The sequence below is a fragment of the Hyperolius riggenbachi genome, chromosome 5, assembly GCF_040937935.1.
Source record: "Hyperolius riggenbachi isolate aHypRig1 chromosome 5, aHypRig1.pri, whole genome shotgun sequence".
In the NCBI taxonomy this organism is placed as follows: Eukaryota; Metazoa; Chordata; class Amphibia; order Anura; family Hyperoliidae; genus Hyperolius; species Hyperolius riggenbachi.
In genome coordinates this window covers 22,805,313-22,821,482 of record NC_090650.1, presented here as the reverse complement: position 1 = coordinate 22,821,482, position 16,170 = coordinate 22,805,313, and the positions used below count along the sequence as shown (strand labels likewise).

General features: G+C 49.5%; 1 protein-coding gene across 4 annotated transcripts in view; it reads left to right on the top strand.

Annotated features, from left to right (window-relative positions):
- Positions 1 to 16,170, top strand: part of SNAP47 (synaptosome associated protein 47) — a 56,077-nt gene that overhangs the window by 15,008 nt on the left and 24,899 nt on the right. For all 4 annotated transcript variants that reach the window (XM_068235176.1, XM_068235175.1, XM_068235173.1 and 1 more), the window contains exons 3-4: positions 3,781 to 4,323; positions 5,257 to 5,741. In XM_068235176.1, the coding sequence (XP_068091277.1) occupies positions 3,833 to 4,323; positions 5,257 to 5,741 (976 nt within the window). In that variant the 5' untranslated portion in view covers positions 3,781 to 3,832. The remainder of the gene's footprint in view (positions 1 to 3,780; positions 4,324 to 5,256; positions 5,742 to 16,170) is intronic.

The following is a 16,170-nucleotide window of genomic DNA, read 5'->3' as shown; positions in this document are numbered from 1 at the left end:
AGATGGCAATGGTAATAACAGCAATGGGTACCGAAGAGGTTTCAATTGGCGTGGCAATAAGGGTAAGCGATGTGAGCGATACGGAAGCTTTGGATAGCAGTAGAAGACTTTGGTTACTTTTAGGCTGAGTGTTTGGAAGGTTAGTGTTAGGCCTAGCAGTAGGAAGGTTAGTGTTAGGCTTATCAGTAGGAAGGTTAGTTTTAGGCTTAGCGGTAGGAAAGTTAGTGTTAAGCTTAGCGGTAGGAATGTTAGTGTCACATTAACACTAGCTTTCCTAATTAACCTTTCTACCCCTAAGCCTAACACTAACCTTCCTACCGCTAAGCCTAACACTAACCTTCCTACCGCTAAGCCTAACACTAACCTTCCTACCGCTAAGACAAGCACTAACTTTCCTACCGCTAAGCCTAACACTAACCTTCCTACCGCTCAGCCTAACACTAACCTTCCTACTGCTCAGCCTAACTCTAACCTTCCTACTGCTCAGCCTAACTCTAACCTTCCTACTGCTCAGCCTAACACAAACCTTCCTACCGCTAAACCTAACACTAACCTTCCTACCACTAATCCTAACACTAGCCTTCCTGTCGCTAAGCCTAATACTAACCTTCCTACCGCTAAGCCTAATACTAACCTTCCTACTGCTAAGCCTTTCAGGCCTTCCTACTGATATGCCTATCAGTAGGAAGGTTATTGTTAGAGGCTTAATGGTTAGGAAGGTTAGTGTTAGGCTTAGTGGCCGAAAGGTTAGTGTTAGGCTTAGCGACAGGAAGGCTAGTGTTAGGATTAGTGGTAGGAAGGTTAGTGTTAGGCTTAGCGGTAGGAAGGTTTGTGTTAGGCTGAGCAGTAGGAAGGTTAGTGTTAGGCTGAGCAGTAGGAAGGTTAGTGTTAGGCTGAGCAGTAGGAAGGTTAGTGTTAGGCTGAGCAGTAGGAAGGTTAGTGTTAGGCTGAGCAGTAGGAAGGTTAGTGTTAGGCTGAGCAGTAGGAAGGTTAGTGTTAGGCTGAGCAGTAGGAAGGTTAGTGTTAGGCTGAGCAGTAGGAAGGTTAGTGTTAGGCTGAGCAGTAGGAAGGTTAGTGTTAGGCTGAGCAGTAGGAAGGTTAGTGTTAGGCTTAGCGGTAGGAAGGTTTGTGTTAGGTTGAGCAGTAGGAAGGTTAGTGTTAGGCTGAGCAGTAGGAAGGTTAGTGTTAGGCTGAGCAGTAGGAAGGTTAGTGTTAGGCTGAGCAGTAGGAAGGTTAGTGTTAGGCTGAGCAGTAGGAAGGTTAGTGTTAGGCTGAGCAGTAGGAAGGTTAGTGTTAGGCTTAGCGGTAGGAAGGTTTGTGTTAGGTTGAGCAGTAGGAAGGTTAGTGTTAGGCTGAGCAGTAGGAAGGTTAGTGTTAGGCTGAGCAGTAGGAAGGTTAGTGTTAGGCTGAGCAGTAGGAAGGTTAGTGTTAGGCCTAGCAGTAGGAAGGTTAGGGTTAGGCTTATTAGTAGGAAGGTTAGTTTTAGGGTTAGCGGTAGGAAAGTTAGTGTTAAGCTTAGCGGTAGAAATGTTAGTGTTACACTAACTCTAGCTTTCCTAATGCTAAGTGTAATATTAACCTTTCTACCCCTAAGCCTAACACTAATCTTTCTACCGCTAAGCCTTACACTAGCCTTCCTGCCACAAAGCCTAACACTAACCTTCCTACCGCTTAACCTAACACTAACCTTCCTACGCTAAGCCTAACACTAGCCTTCCTGCCACAAAGCCTAACACTAACCTTCCTGCCGCTAAGCCTAACACTAACCTTCCTACCGCTAAGCCTTACACTAGCCTTCCTGCCACAAAGCCTAACGCTAACCTTCCTACCGCTAAGCCTTACATTAGCCTTCCTGCCACTAAGCCTTACACTAACCTTCCTACTGCTAAGCCTAAAACTAACCTTCCTACTGCTCAGCCTAACACTAACCTTCCTACTGCTCAGCCTAACACTAACCTTCCTACTGCTCAGCCTAACACTAACCTTCCTACTGCTCAGCCTAACACTAACCTTCCTACTGCTCAGCCTAACACTAACCTTCCTACCACTAATCCTAACACTAACCTTCCTGTCGCTAAGCCTAATACTAACCTTCCTACCGCTAAGCCTAATACTAACCTTCCTACTGCTAAGCCTTTCAGGCCTTCCTACTGATATGCCTATCAGTAGGAAGGTTATTGTTAGAGGCTTAATGGTTAGGAAGGTTAGTGTTAGGCTTAGTGGCCGAAAGGTTAGTGTTAGGCTTAGCGACAGGAAGGCTAGTGTTAGGATTAGTGGTAGGAAGGTTAGTGTTAGGCTTAGCGGTAGGAAGGTTAGTGTTAGGCTTAGCGGTAGGAAGGTTAGTGTTAGGATTAGTGGTAGGAAGGTTAGTGTTAGGCTTAGCGGTAGGAAGGTTTGTGTTAGGCTGAGCAGTAGGAAGGTTAGTGTTAGGCTGAGCAGTAGGAAGGTTAGTGTTAGGCTGAGCAGTAGGAAGGTTAGTGTTAGGCTGAGCAGTAGGAAGGTTAGTGTTAGGCTGAGCAGTAGGAAGGTTAGTGTTAGGCTTATTAGTAGGAAGGTTAGTTTTAGGGTTAGCGGTAGGAAAGTTAGTGTTAAGCTTAGTGGTAGAAATGTTAGCGTTACACTAACTCTAGCTTTCCTAATGCTAAGTGTAATATTAACCTTTCTACCCCTAAGCCTAACACTAACCTTCCTGCCGCTAAGTCTAACATTAACCTTCCTACCGCTAAGCCTTACACTAGCCTTCCTGCCACAAAGCCTAACACTAACCTTCCTACCGCTAAGCCTTACACTAGCCTTCCTGCCACTAAGCCTTACACTAACCTTCCTACTGCTAAGCCTAAAACTGACCTTCCTACTGCTAAGCCTAACACTAACCTTCCTACTGCTAAGCCTAAAACTGACCTTCCTACTGCTAAGCCTAACACTAACCTTCCTACTGCTAAGCCTAACACTAACCTTCCTACTTCTCAGCCTAACACTAACCTTCCTACTGCTCAGCCTAACACTAACCTTCCTACCACTAATCCTAACACTAGCCTTCCTGTCGCTAAGCCTAATACTAACCTTCCTACCGCTAAGCCTAACACTAACCTTCCTAATGCTCAGCCTAACACTAACCTTCCTACTTCTCAGGCTAACACTAACCTTCCTACTGCTCATCCTAACACTAACCTTCCTACTGCTCAGTCTAACACTAACCTTCCTAATGCTCAGCCTAACACAAACCTTCCTACCGCTAAGCCTAACACTAACCTTCCTACCACTAATCCTAACACTAGCCTTCCTGTCGCTAAGCCTAATACTAACCTTCCTACCACTAAGCCTAATACTAACCTTCCTACTGCTAAGCCTTTCAGGCCTTCCTACTGATATGCCTATCAGTAGGAAGGTTAGTGTCAGGCTTAATGGTTAGGAAATTTAGTGTTAGGCTTAGTGGCCGAAAGGTTAGTGTTAGGCACATCAGTAGAAAGGTCGGTTTTAAGCATATCGCTAGGAAGGTTACTGTTAGGCGTAGCGGCAAAAAGGTTAGTGTTAGGCATATTTTTAGGTAGGTTAGTGTTAGACGCATTGGTAGGAAGTTTTGTATTAGGTGTATCTGCGGGACGGTTAGGTTTAGGTGTATTGGCAGGTAGGTTAGATGTCTGAGAAAAACGCTTTTTCAGGACATACCCTGGTACACACTCCGAAAAGGCACCCAAAACTATTACAACTGATGGTTTCAGGTGTATACGAGCCCTTACATCTGCACGGAACCAATCTTGTGCCCCTATTTTCTTCCAGACTGAAAGATTGCTGATTTCCTGAAGACTCTACCCCAGAAGCAGTAAGTCTGATGAATAAGGAGGTCCCTGTTCAGACCTGGCCTTCCTCCTACTATCTAACCAGTGATCGGCGATGGGTCTCGGGGCGGCTTTCGCTGACCCCCACCCACCTGCGCTTCAAGTTGGACAATGCGGAGGGTTTCCTGGTGAACTTCCACCTTTCCAGCATCAGTGAGATCAAGAAAGAGTCCTCCAGCTACATCTTTAGTTCCATCACAGTGCTGGAAAAGGACAACACTAAACATTGGTTCAGTTCCCTCCAGCCCAACAGGAATGTGGTCTTCACCGTGCTGGAGCACTTCTGGAGGGAGCAGCTCCTGACTCGGCAGGGGGAACAGGGCAACGCCAAAACCTCAAAAGGGAGGGAGCTGGTCAACCTTGTCACCGGCTCCCAGAAGAGGCTGGAGGACACCACCCGGGTTCTTCACCACCAGGGGGAGCAGTTTGACAACATCCTGAAGGACTTGAACAAGATAGATGCCGACATGGCCACAGCCGACAGGTAAATGGGATATATAGGGTATACTAGGTGCGAGGCCCTTACACCACCATGCGAATACCAGAGGAAAGTGCAGGTGGTCCCTGAACCTCTCACCCCCAGGGAATTCACCCCCACTGCCTCTGAACTGAATGCTAACTGCCACACACACAAATTATCACTCCCAGCTAAAGCAATTTCCTACCTTTATTTGGTCAGCAGGCGCCAGTTAGCCAATCAGGTGTACTGTTATACACCCTTTGCCTGCCGTACCAAATCTAGCAGGAATTGCATAAATTAGGTAGCATTCAGGTGGGAGGCTTCGGTTGGACACAATCGTACATTACATCACTAGCAGGGACGCCCCGTGTAGGCATGTCTCCCACAAGGTCCCCTCCCTAACCACTCACCTGTCAACCGCATCCTGGAAGCTGCAAAAAAGAAATTTAAAATTACAAACACTGGTTCACACGACAGCCGGGGCCACCATGCTGCTATCTTTGGCTATCTTTAGTGTATGGCCATCGTTATGCATTTATAATAAAGCTATGCCATGTGGTCATTTTGGACATGAGTTGAGCCCGTTTGATGGAGTGTTTGGGGGGAATGTCTGGTGGATTGTTTGGGGGAAATGTCTGGTGGAGTGTTTGTGGGAGTGTCTGGTGGAGTGTTTGTGGGAGTGTCTGGTGGAGTGTTTGGGGGGAGTGTCTGGTGGAGTGTTTGGGGGAAATGTCTGGTGGAGTTTTTGGGGGGAGTGTCTGGTGGAGTGTTTAGGGGGAATGTCTGGTGGAGTGTTTGGGGGGGAATGTCTGGTGGAGTGTTTGGGGGGAATGTCTGGTGGAGTGTTTGGGGGGAATGTCTGGTGGAGTGTTTGGGGGGAATGTCTGGTGGAGTGTTTGGGGGGGAATGTCTGGTGGAGTGTTGCTTTTAATACTTTTTTTTTTTTTTTTTTTTTAGAATGTTGTCCATCTTAGAAGCTCCATCTTGGTGGCCCTTCACCAGCACACCGTGGAAGAGATCGAACAGCACCTCCTCCAAAGAAGCCTGCGCGGGCGCCCCGAATCACGGCAAGGAAGGCATCGTTGTCACAGTGCCCATAGTCTTCTCCTGCCTCCCAGATCGCAGCCTGAAGCCCGGGACACTGAGCGTTCTGGTATCCTCCCTGGAGGTAGCGGACAGCACGCCGCGCCTCCTGCATCGCTATGAGCGGCAGGATGTGGACGACATCAAGGTCTTCACGGGACACGAGATCGCTGTCCGCCAGAGGTTCATCGGCAAACCGGACATCACATTCAGGATCTTATCTGCCAAGCTGCCGGACGTGCTGCCGCTGCTAGAGATGCAGTATGGGAAGAAGATGGAGTTCCTGGAGGAGGCGGCCATGTTCAGCGAGAAGTGGAGGAGCTCGCCGCCCGACCGCAGGAGCCCCGGATGGCAGACAGGTAGGACAAGTCAGGATACATCTGAAAGCCTCATCAAAAAGTTAGTGTTGCCTCGCACTCACAACTGGATCAAACCTTGAATGAGTTCTTTTTGGGGAGTTTAAAATAAAAACGGAACTTACCTGGGGCTTCTACCTGCCCCCTGAAGCTGTAATGTCCTGCACCGTCCTCCAACGATCCGCCATTCTCTGCCGCCGGTCCCGGTCTGATCGGCATCTGAGACCCACTGTGTTTGCGCGGCCGTGGCTGTGCGCGTCATCGGGAGGTTACTGCGCACGCACAGTAAGCTCCCGATGATGCACGTGGGAGCGAGCATTATTCATCTTGTTAGATGAATATATTACTGAGACCGGCGGCGGGGAACCAAGGATGGTAGGAGGACAGCGTGGAACATTACAGCTTCAGGGGGCTGGTAGAAGCCCCAGGTAAGTGTTTGTTTTTATTTAAAAAAAAAAAAACAAGAGAACCCCTTTAAAGTAAACCAGAGCTGAGTAAAATGCAAAAATCCATAGTTACCCGGGGCTTCCTCCTGCCCATAAGCACCTGTGAGTCCCTCTGCGTCCTCCCGCAGTCTGCCGTTCAGCCGCGATCAGCCACAGTAACTGGCTTAGTCAGATCCAGTCTGGGTCTTCTGCGCATGCACGGGAGGTCTGCACGTGTGCAGAAGGCCGCGACTGACGCAACTGAGCAGGATTACCAGGGCTGATCGTGGCTAATCGGCAGCCCGCGAGAGGGCGGAGAGGGACTTACACGTGCTTATGGGGCTGAAGGAAGCCCTGGGTAAGTATGGATTTTTGCATTTTACTCAGCACTGGTACACTTTAAAGAGAACCTGTAGCAAAACCAAAAAAGTTCCCCTGGGGGTAACTCGGGAGGGGGAAGCCTCAGGTGCCCAATGAGGCTTCCCCCTCTCCTGTAGCTGCAGGCAGTCCAGCGCTGGCTCCCCCGAAGCGTCCGGCAATCCTGGCTCGACAAGCCTGACAAGCGCTGATTTATTTACCTTCCCTGGCTCCAGCGGGGGCGCTGTTGCGGCTCTCAGCACCGAGATAGGCGAAAATAGCCGATCTCTGTTGGGTCCGCTCTACTGCACAGGAGCAGTAGACTTACACCTGTGCAGTAGAGCGGGCCAACAGCGACCGCCTATTTCCGCCTATCTCCGAGGCGGAGAGCCGATACTGCGCCTGCGCTGGAGCCGGGAAGGTAAATATTTACATCCCCGCTGTTAGGGGAGCTTTATCGCCGCCGCAGTGGGACTGAGGAGGGCGGGGGAAGCCTCAATAGGATCCGGAGGCTTCCCCCACCCGAGGTGAGTACCCCCCAGGGGAGGTTTTTTCTAATTACAGGTTTCCTTTAAAGGAGATCTGTAGTGAGAGGTATATGGAGGCTGCCATATTTATTTCCTTTTTAAAGGAGAACTGTAGTGAGAGGTATATGGAGGCTGCCATATTTGTTTCCATTTAAGCAATACCAGTTGCCTGGCTATCCTGCTAATCCTCTGCCTCTAATACTTTCAGCCATAGCCCCTGAACAAGCATGCAGCAGATCAGGTGTTTCTGACAATTTTGACAGATATGACAAGATTAGCCGCATGCTTGTTCCTGGTGTGATTCAGACACTTCTACAGTCAAATAGACCAGCAGAGCTGCCAGGCAACTGGTATTGCTTAAAAGGAACCCGAGGTGTGAGATCTATGGAAGCTGCCATATTGATTTACTTTTAAACAATACCAGTTGCCTGGCTTTCCTGCTGATCTTTCTGGTCACACAGAGCCCGCCTCACTCCACTTCCGGCGCCTGGCCCCGCCTTGCCACGCTACTTACTGCAGAGAGGGGAGGCGGGGCCAGGCGCCGGAAGTGGAGTGATGCGGGCTCTTCGGGGTGGCTTTGTGGACATCCCACCGCAAGTAAATATAACTTTTTCCTACAGAAAGGCTGCAGGATTTAGTAAATTAGTCTGGAGGTCCACTTTAACAATAATTACACAGCAGGTCTCCATATGTAACACGGTTCAAGTATTTATCAGATACAGCCTGCCCCGTGCTTTGCCTCCTCGCTGACAGCCATTTGTACTCCCAGCTTCTCAGAATACAGCGCCCCCTCTGTATGAGAGGGTGGCGGAACTCGGACACAGCTGCTGCTAATCCCGGGGATTATGTGGCGAGAAGCACAGGCAGACTGGCAGGAGGAAGCTGTGACACAGCAGAGGCTATATTTATCTCTGTCTGCTGGACTCGGCCTATTCTGGGGGGGGGGGGGGGGGGGGGGGTGTCACATGATGATCCTGACGGCCGACATCATCATCCAGTCATCTGTACACTTCATTCTCAGCTGTTCCAAAACAACTCCCAGCCTGCTCCAGCGATGTCAGCGGGAGGCTTATCACCCGGCCTAGCATGCAAATTGCATGCAGCTCGGAATCGGGCAAGTAAAAACCCAGCCCTCCTAGTGATGCTTAGTCTAGGCTGATTAGGTATGTGGATCCCCCCATCCCCTGGGCATTTTGGTAGACTAGGTATATTTTCTACTGGCTTTAGAACACAGTACTCAGACATTAAACTGACAGGAGTAAAGATGTCTCCACCTGTGATACATTTCACAGGTTCCCGTTTAACCTCCTTGCCGGTTATCCCGAGCTCAGCTCGGGGTAACCTGCGCAGGAGTATTTCTCAGGCCCCGCTGGGCCGATTTGCATAATTTTTTTTGTTACAAGCAGCTAGCACTTTGCTAGCTGCTTGTAACTTCCGATCGCCGCCGATCTGCCGCGCCGCCTCCCCCCCCCCCCCAGACCCCTGCGCAGCCTGGCCAATCGGGGCCAGGCAGCGCTGAGGGGTGGATCGGAATTCGCTATGACGTCCCGACGTCGATGACGTCGGTGATGTCATCCCGCCTCGTCGGCGGGTAAGCCCAGCAGGAAATCCCGTTCTGAATGGGATTTCCTGCTTACTCCGATCGCCGGAAGCGATCGGAGTGGCTGCAGAGGGCTCGCTACATGATTTAAAAAAAAAAAAAAAATCAAGAAAAAAGTGGTGTGCTGCCTCCTTGCCAGGGGAATTAGACCGGCAAGGAGGTTAAAGGACACCCAAGGCAAAAATAAACTAAGGAAATAAATCATTGTATTTATCTTCCTTCCCCTAAAAATGACTTTTTAAGGTTTTCCACAGTTTTATTTTATGTTTAAATCTACTTTTTAAGTTTTAACTGTTTTATTGTTTTTGCTCAATGACACATTCATTGAAGTATGCCAGAGCTAAAATCTATGAACTATTGAACCTTTTTATCTCTTTCTTGCTCTCAGAAGCCATTTTCTGCTAGGAAAGTGTTTTATAGTTGGAATGTCTCATCAGTGAGGGTCACACTGTAGTCACTTCCTGTCTGAGTCAGGACTGAGTCAGCCACTTACATACCTGATATTTACTGTATTTTTTGGACTATAAGACTCACTTTTTTCCCCCAAAAAATGAGGGAAAAAAGTCACTGTGTCTTATAGTCCAAATGCAGGGAGTTCCTGACTTATGAACACTGCCAATACTAACCTCCAACTCGCCGCAATGTCGGGGACTCCCTGTACTGTGCCCATGCAGAGGGAGACACAGGGGGACACAGGGAGACAGAAAGAGGGCATAGAGGAGGACACAAGGGGGACAGCGGAGGACACAGGGGGACAGAAAGAGGGCATAGAGGAGGACACAAGGGGGACAGCGGAGGACACAAGGGGGACAGAAAGAGGGCATAGAGGAGGACACAAGGGGGACAGCGGAGGACACAAGGGGGACAGCGGAGGACACAGGGGGACACAGGACACAGGGAGACATAAAAAGGTACAAGGGGGCATGAGGTACAAAGTGGGCATAATACAGAAGATGCCCCTTCACCATGGATACACCAGGTTTAGTATATATTTTCCTCTGGTTTTTGTCCTCTACACCTAGGTGCGTCTTATCTGGTCTGAAATACGGCAACACTTTCAGGCTGAGAAAGAAAAAAAAGAACACAGCATAGTTATTTGTGCACTAGGCACTGTACATGACCCTGCTGAATATAAGCTCAAAAGCCATTTTTAATCTGGCTTCAGATTCTCTTTAAAGAGAATCTGTATTGTTAAAATCACACAAAAGTAAACATACCAGTGCGTTAGGGGACATCTCCTATTACCCTCTGTCACAATTTCGCCGCTCCCCGCCGCATTAAAAGTGGTTAAAAACAGTTTTAAAAAGTTGGTTTATAAACAAACAAAATGGCCACCAAAACAGGAAGTAGGTTGATGTACAGTATGTCCACACATAGAAAATACATCCATACACAAGCAGGCTGTATACACCCTTCCTTTTGAATCTCAAGAGATCATTTGTGTGTTTCTTTCCCCCTGCATCTCTCATGCACTGAAGTTTCAGGCTGCTTGTTTCTTCCTGCAAATAGCTTTGCCCTTGTCTGTAATTCCTCACTATGTGAAAGCCCAGCCAGCTCAGAGGACGATTTATCCAGCTTGTAAAAGATAAAAGATAAGAGAGAAGAGAGAAGCTGCTCTAATCTAAATAACGCACAGGCAGTGTGCATAGAGGGGCCTGGAAGGGCGAGTTCATAGCAGAACCACAACACTGAAGAACTTGTCAGCCTTCCAGACACAGGCTGACAAGTCTGACAAGAGAGAGATAAGTTGATTTATTACAGAGACTGTGACAGTAGAAAGTGCTGCAGTAAGCCAGAACACATTAGAATAGCTTTTGGAACTTGTAGGATGATAAAAAACAGGATGCAATTTTTGTTACGGAGTCTCTTTAAATGTGCCGCAGCCATCAAATTCAAAATGAAGAGATATTTTTTGAAAAAAAAAACGATTACAGAAGAGTCTCTATTATCCATGGCAGACGTGGATGGGCTGATGCCGGATAAGTGTGCTTTCTGGTTTCTTGAGACTCCATGTTAAAAACAGGCCTAGCTAATACAGTGCTATACCGCACTCTATAGACATACCATGAGCTCTGTACAGTATAATCTTGTTATAATAAACGCTGATATAGTAAACATTCTGGTATAGTGAACTAAGTGTCCAGGTCCAGGCCAAGCACCATTATAAGCATACAAGAGCAATGCCTGGTATAGTAAATTCTGATATAATAGGACTTCTGTTATAATAAACCTGTTTTTGGCCTCTGCTGTATTCTGTATCCGGCTGTAGTGGAAAGTAGGCGGAGCATCTGTCATATGTCAGTCGGAGACCCATGAGCTGTGGTCGGTGGGCGGGCTGGCAGCTGCTTGGAGCCTGCTCACTATCTGCACACTACTCTAGGCCTGCGTGGATTACCTCTCAAGCACCAGCCAGTGAGACCTATGCTTCCTGTGTAAGCTGCTGCATGATTATTGCATGCAAAGTATTGTCATATACTTATGGGGAAAAAAAACACCAAAGAAAAAATACACCTTTATCTCCAAATACTATAGTGTCACCATACTTTGTACTAGGGACATAATCAAAATCTTGTAATAACCAGCAGGACTGTGGAGACGGTACAAAAATCTTCTGACTCCAACTCCGACTCCTTAGTATAATACTTACCAGGGCTGTGGATTTTGTACAAAAATCATCCGACTTCCGACTCCTCCGTTTATGAAATCAACGACTCCTACTCCGGGTGCCCAAAATTACTCCAACTCCTCGACTCTGACTCCAACTCCGACTCCACAGCCCTGATAACCAGGACAAATAGGCAGATAAAATGTGTGGGTTTTATATTAAAACTATAGGGGATGAAATTGGAGAAATACTGTATTTTTTTCCTTGTTTTTCCCTTTAAAATAATGCATAGAAAATAAAGTAATTGCTGCAAACAAATATCAACCCCAAAAAGCCCAAATGGTGGTGAAAAAAACAAGATATAGATAATTTCATTGTGATTAAAGGGACTCCGAGCTCAACCTAAAAAGCAAAATAGTACTCACCAGGGGCTTTCTTCAGCCCAGTGCTGTTCAGAAGGTCCCATGACGGCGTCCTGGCTCCTCTCCTCGTCCCCGCTCCGGAATGGCTGCCGGGCTCCTTCTTCCGCGTATGACGCGGCGGCCGGCATAAAAGTACTGCGCATGCGCGACTATAGCGTGCATGCGCCGTACTGCCACGCCGGCCGCCGTGATGACGCGAGGCGGCCGGCGTCGTGACGTCATACGCGGAAGAAGGAGCCTGGCACTAGGCCGAGTGTCGCCAGGCTACCGCCGGTAAACCATTCCGGAGCGGGGTCTAGGAGAGGAGCCAGGACGCCGTCGTGGGACCTCATGACCAGCACTGGGCTGGAGAAAGCCCCGGGTGAGTACTATTTTGCTTTTTAGGTTGAGCTCAGAGTCCCTTTATCCTATTGTCAATTGAAAGGGATGAGCGCCGAATGGTGAAAATTGCTCTTTTCCGCTTTGGGGTGAAGTGGTTAAAGTGTACCTGAGACAAGTAAAAGAAAAAATGGATACATATCTGGGGCTTCCTCCAGCCCCCTCCAGGTCGATCGCTCCCTCGCCGTCCTCCCAGGCCACCTGGATCCTCCGCTAGGTGGGCCGGTAATTCCAGCAGTCGGCACAGGTGCAGTAAGGCCGTTTGCTCTTCCCCGTCGCACTCCCCTGGCCAGAAGCGTTTTATGCAGACGCAGAACTTTCTCGGTGCCGGAAGGGCGATTGGGCGCACGCATCAGGCCGGACATGCGCAGTACGCCTCGACTGGCGGAATTACCGGGCCGTCTAGCGGAGGATCCAGGCATCCTGGGAAGATGGCGAGGGAGCAATCAGCCTGAAGGGGGCTGGAGGAAGCACCAGGTACTTATACATTTCTTTTCTTTCCCTCAGTCCCAGCCTCCCTTTAAATGCAGGGCTTACAAGATTTGCAGAAACATGGCATTCAGTTCCATTTACACTGTACACAACACTCCAGCTGTGGTGGAATCACGTGTGATTGGCTGTCGGGGCAGTGGTGTCCCTTCATAATCCTGCATGGTTCTGCTGAGCGCAGAGCAGGTGCTGAACTTTCCTTCTTGGCAGTGACATGTTTTGGTTGGGTCCGGCCATCTGGCCCAGGCCTGACTGACAAGGAGAAGGCCTGTTATACTTCCTCTGACAATTCCTCCTCACCCTTCATCTGACTCAGCGTGCGGACCCTGCTGACATCCGAACCCCACCTGCACTTGTATTGTTATAACTGGACTGTGTACACGGTGGAAATCCTGACTGTTCGGAACCCCACCTCACTGCTGCTGGCAGCTGGGAGACCCCATTGCAGCCCTGCTGCTGCACCTCCCATGGCCACTAGATGGAGGCAGAACTCCACCAGTTTGGAATCGCGTCCTGACAGAACTTGGGATGTAAAGCGTATATGCATTAGCGAGGCCCCAGTACAGGTAGTCCCCGACTTATGAACGACCCGCCAATACGAACGACATGGATTCTGTGTTTCCATGGGAACAAGTCAAAAACATTTTCTTTCAAAATGGACTTTTTGAGAAAATTTATTTTAAAAAATTCTAAGAAAAAAACGTTTTTTTACCTTGTATAAGCAGGTACAGAGGGCAGAGGTGACACAGAGGGGGACAGGGGGGCACAGATGAGGTACAGGGGAAAGAGATGGCACAGTGTTCCGACTTAAGAACAAATTCAGGTTAAGGACAAACCTACAGTCCCTATCTTGTTCGTTACCTGGGGACTACCTGTAGTGTGCTAAGGGGTTTTTATTGCTGTCCTTGTTCCCTGTCTGTGAGAATTCTTTGCTCCACTTACAGGCAGGAAATAGGTGAAATCCCTAAAGGTGGCCATATACCTGTTGAACTGCCATCGTATAGATCCCTCTATGATCGAATCTGATACAGATGAGTTAATTGGCTTCCCCCTAAATTGGACCTAGACTATGATACATACACTACACAGTTAGATCGTGAGCCCCTCTGATGGACAGCTAAGTGACAAGACAATATACTCTGTACAAGGCTGCGGAAGATGTTGGCGCTATAGAAATACTAAATAATATTCTGTTACCTGGTGTCTAGTGGTCCCCTCCCTCCCCTATACAGTTCCCTGGGTCTAGTGCCATCTCCCCTATCCAGTTCCCTGGTGTCTAGTGCCCCCTCCCCTATACAGTTCCCTGGTGTCTAGTGCCCCCTCCCCTATACTGTTCCCTGGTGTCTAGTGCCCCCTCCCCTATACTGTTCCCTGGTGTCTAGTGCCCCCTCCCCTATACAGTTCCCTGGTGTCTAGTTCCCCCTCCCCTATACTGTTCCCTGGTGTCTAGTCCCCCCTCCCCTATACTGTTCCCTGGTGTCTAGTGCCCCCTCCCCTATACTGTTCCCTGGTCTCTTGCCCCCTCCCCTATACTGTTCCCTGGTGTCTAGTGCCCCCTGCCCTATACTGTTCCCTGGTGTCTAGTGCCCCCTCCCCATACTGTTCCCTGGTGTCTAGTGCCCCCTCCCCTATACTGTTCCCTGGTGTCTAGTGCCCCCTCCCCTATACTGTTCCCTGGTGTCTCTTGCCCCCTCCCCATACTGTTCCCTGGTGTCTCTTGCCCCCTCCCCTATACTGTTCCCTGGTGTCTATTGCCCCCTCCCCATACTGTTCCCTGGTGTCTCTTGCCCCCTCCCCTATACTGTTCCCTGGTGTCTAGTGCCCCCTGCCCTATACTGTTCCCTGGTGTCTATTGCCCCCTGCCCTATACTGTTCCCTGGTGTCTATTGCCCCCACCCCTATACTGTTCCCTGGTGTCTATTGCCCCCTCCCCATACTGTTCCCTGGTGTCTATTGCCCCCTCCCTATACTGTTCCCTGGTGTCTATTGCCCCCACCCCTATACTGTTCCCTGGTGTCTATTGCCCCCTCCCCTATACTGTTCCCTGGTGTCTATTGCCCCCTCCCCTATACTGTTCCCTGGTGTCTAGTGCCCCCTCCCCTATACTGTTCCCTGGTGTCTAGTGCCCCCTCCCCTATACTGTTCCCTGGTGTCTAGTGCCCCCTCCCCTATTGTATTCCCTTCTGTTAACGCTCTCCTCCCTCACCTATACACACTTCCTTGGTGTCTAGTGTTTCCCCCCTCCCTCTACCATATGGCATACCTTTTGATGTAGGGCTTCAGTACCAATATAGCTTCCCTGATGGTCTAGAGTGGGCCAAGCATGATTTCATGGGGGCAGCCATCTTTTTGGTTGAAAGGAGGTGACAGGGAGCATGAGACACAGTTCCAACTGTCCTGTGTGCTGATCACCCCTCGCAGTTGCTAGGCAACGAAAACAACATCATCAGAAATCCCTCATGCTTTGCCCGGACAGTTTTCTTTGATGGGGCAGAGCTTAGCTTCTAAGCAGCTAAAAATGAGGCTTGGGTAAGAAAAACTAAGTTCTGATGCTGTGAAACTGTAAAAGAAACACCAAGCCTTTTCAGTGCTGCCGAGTAGATTTTTAGTCTGGAGGATCACTTTAAGGTGACTTGTATACTCTGCGCATCCTTGTTAGAAATAGGTACATGCAAAGTAGTGGCCAGCTTGTCACTACTGCTGCCTGCTTGCTCAGTGCATGCTCCTTGCAGTGACAGCACTGAATCTGGTGTATCTGGGAGTAGTATAGTGTATCAGTGTGTATAGTGTGTCGGTGTGTAGTGCGTATCACTCTAGTCTGGCTGTCGGAGGGCAGATCACCGGGATCGGAACACTAAGCCCTCCGCTCTCCTTCATTAATGTGAAGCAGAAGGCAGCGCTGACCACATCCTGGATCGCTGCCACCTGGAGCGGGCTGAGCGCAGGCCGGGGCTGCTGGGCGGAGGCCGGCCTCCTCAGGAAAGGGTTATCCACCGCCATCCCGCACTGATGTCACAAGATGCGAAACACAACTGAGTGCACATCATAACAAGCTGTAACCCCTTCACCACCAGAGGGTGCCACACACATCATAACAAGGGCGGCTGTAACCCCTTCACTGCCTGGGGTCCCCCTACACATCATAACAAGGGCGTCTGTAACCCCTTCACCACCAGGGGGCACTCCACACATCATAACAAGGGCATCTGTAACACCTTCACCACCAGGGGGCGCTCCACACATCATAACAAGGGAGGCTGTAACCCCTTCACCACCAGGGGGCGCTCCACACATCATAACAAGGGAGGCTGTAACCCCTTCACCACCAGGGGGCACTCCACACATCATAACAAGGGCAGCTGTAACCCCTTCACTGTCAGGGGGCACTCCACACATCATAACAGGGGCGGCTGTAACCCCTTCACCACCAGGGGGCTCTTCACACATAACAAGGGCGGCTGTAACCCCTTCACCCCCAGGGGGCGCTCCACACATCATAACAAGGGCGTCTGTAACCCCTTCACTGCCAGGGGGCACTCTACACATCATAACAAGGGCGTCTGTAACCCCTTCACCACCAAGGGGCACTCCACACATCATAACAAGGGCAGCTGTAACCCCTTCACCAC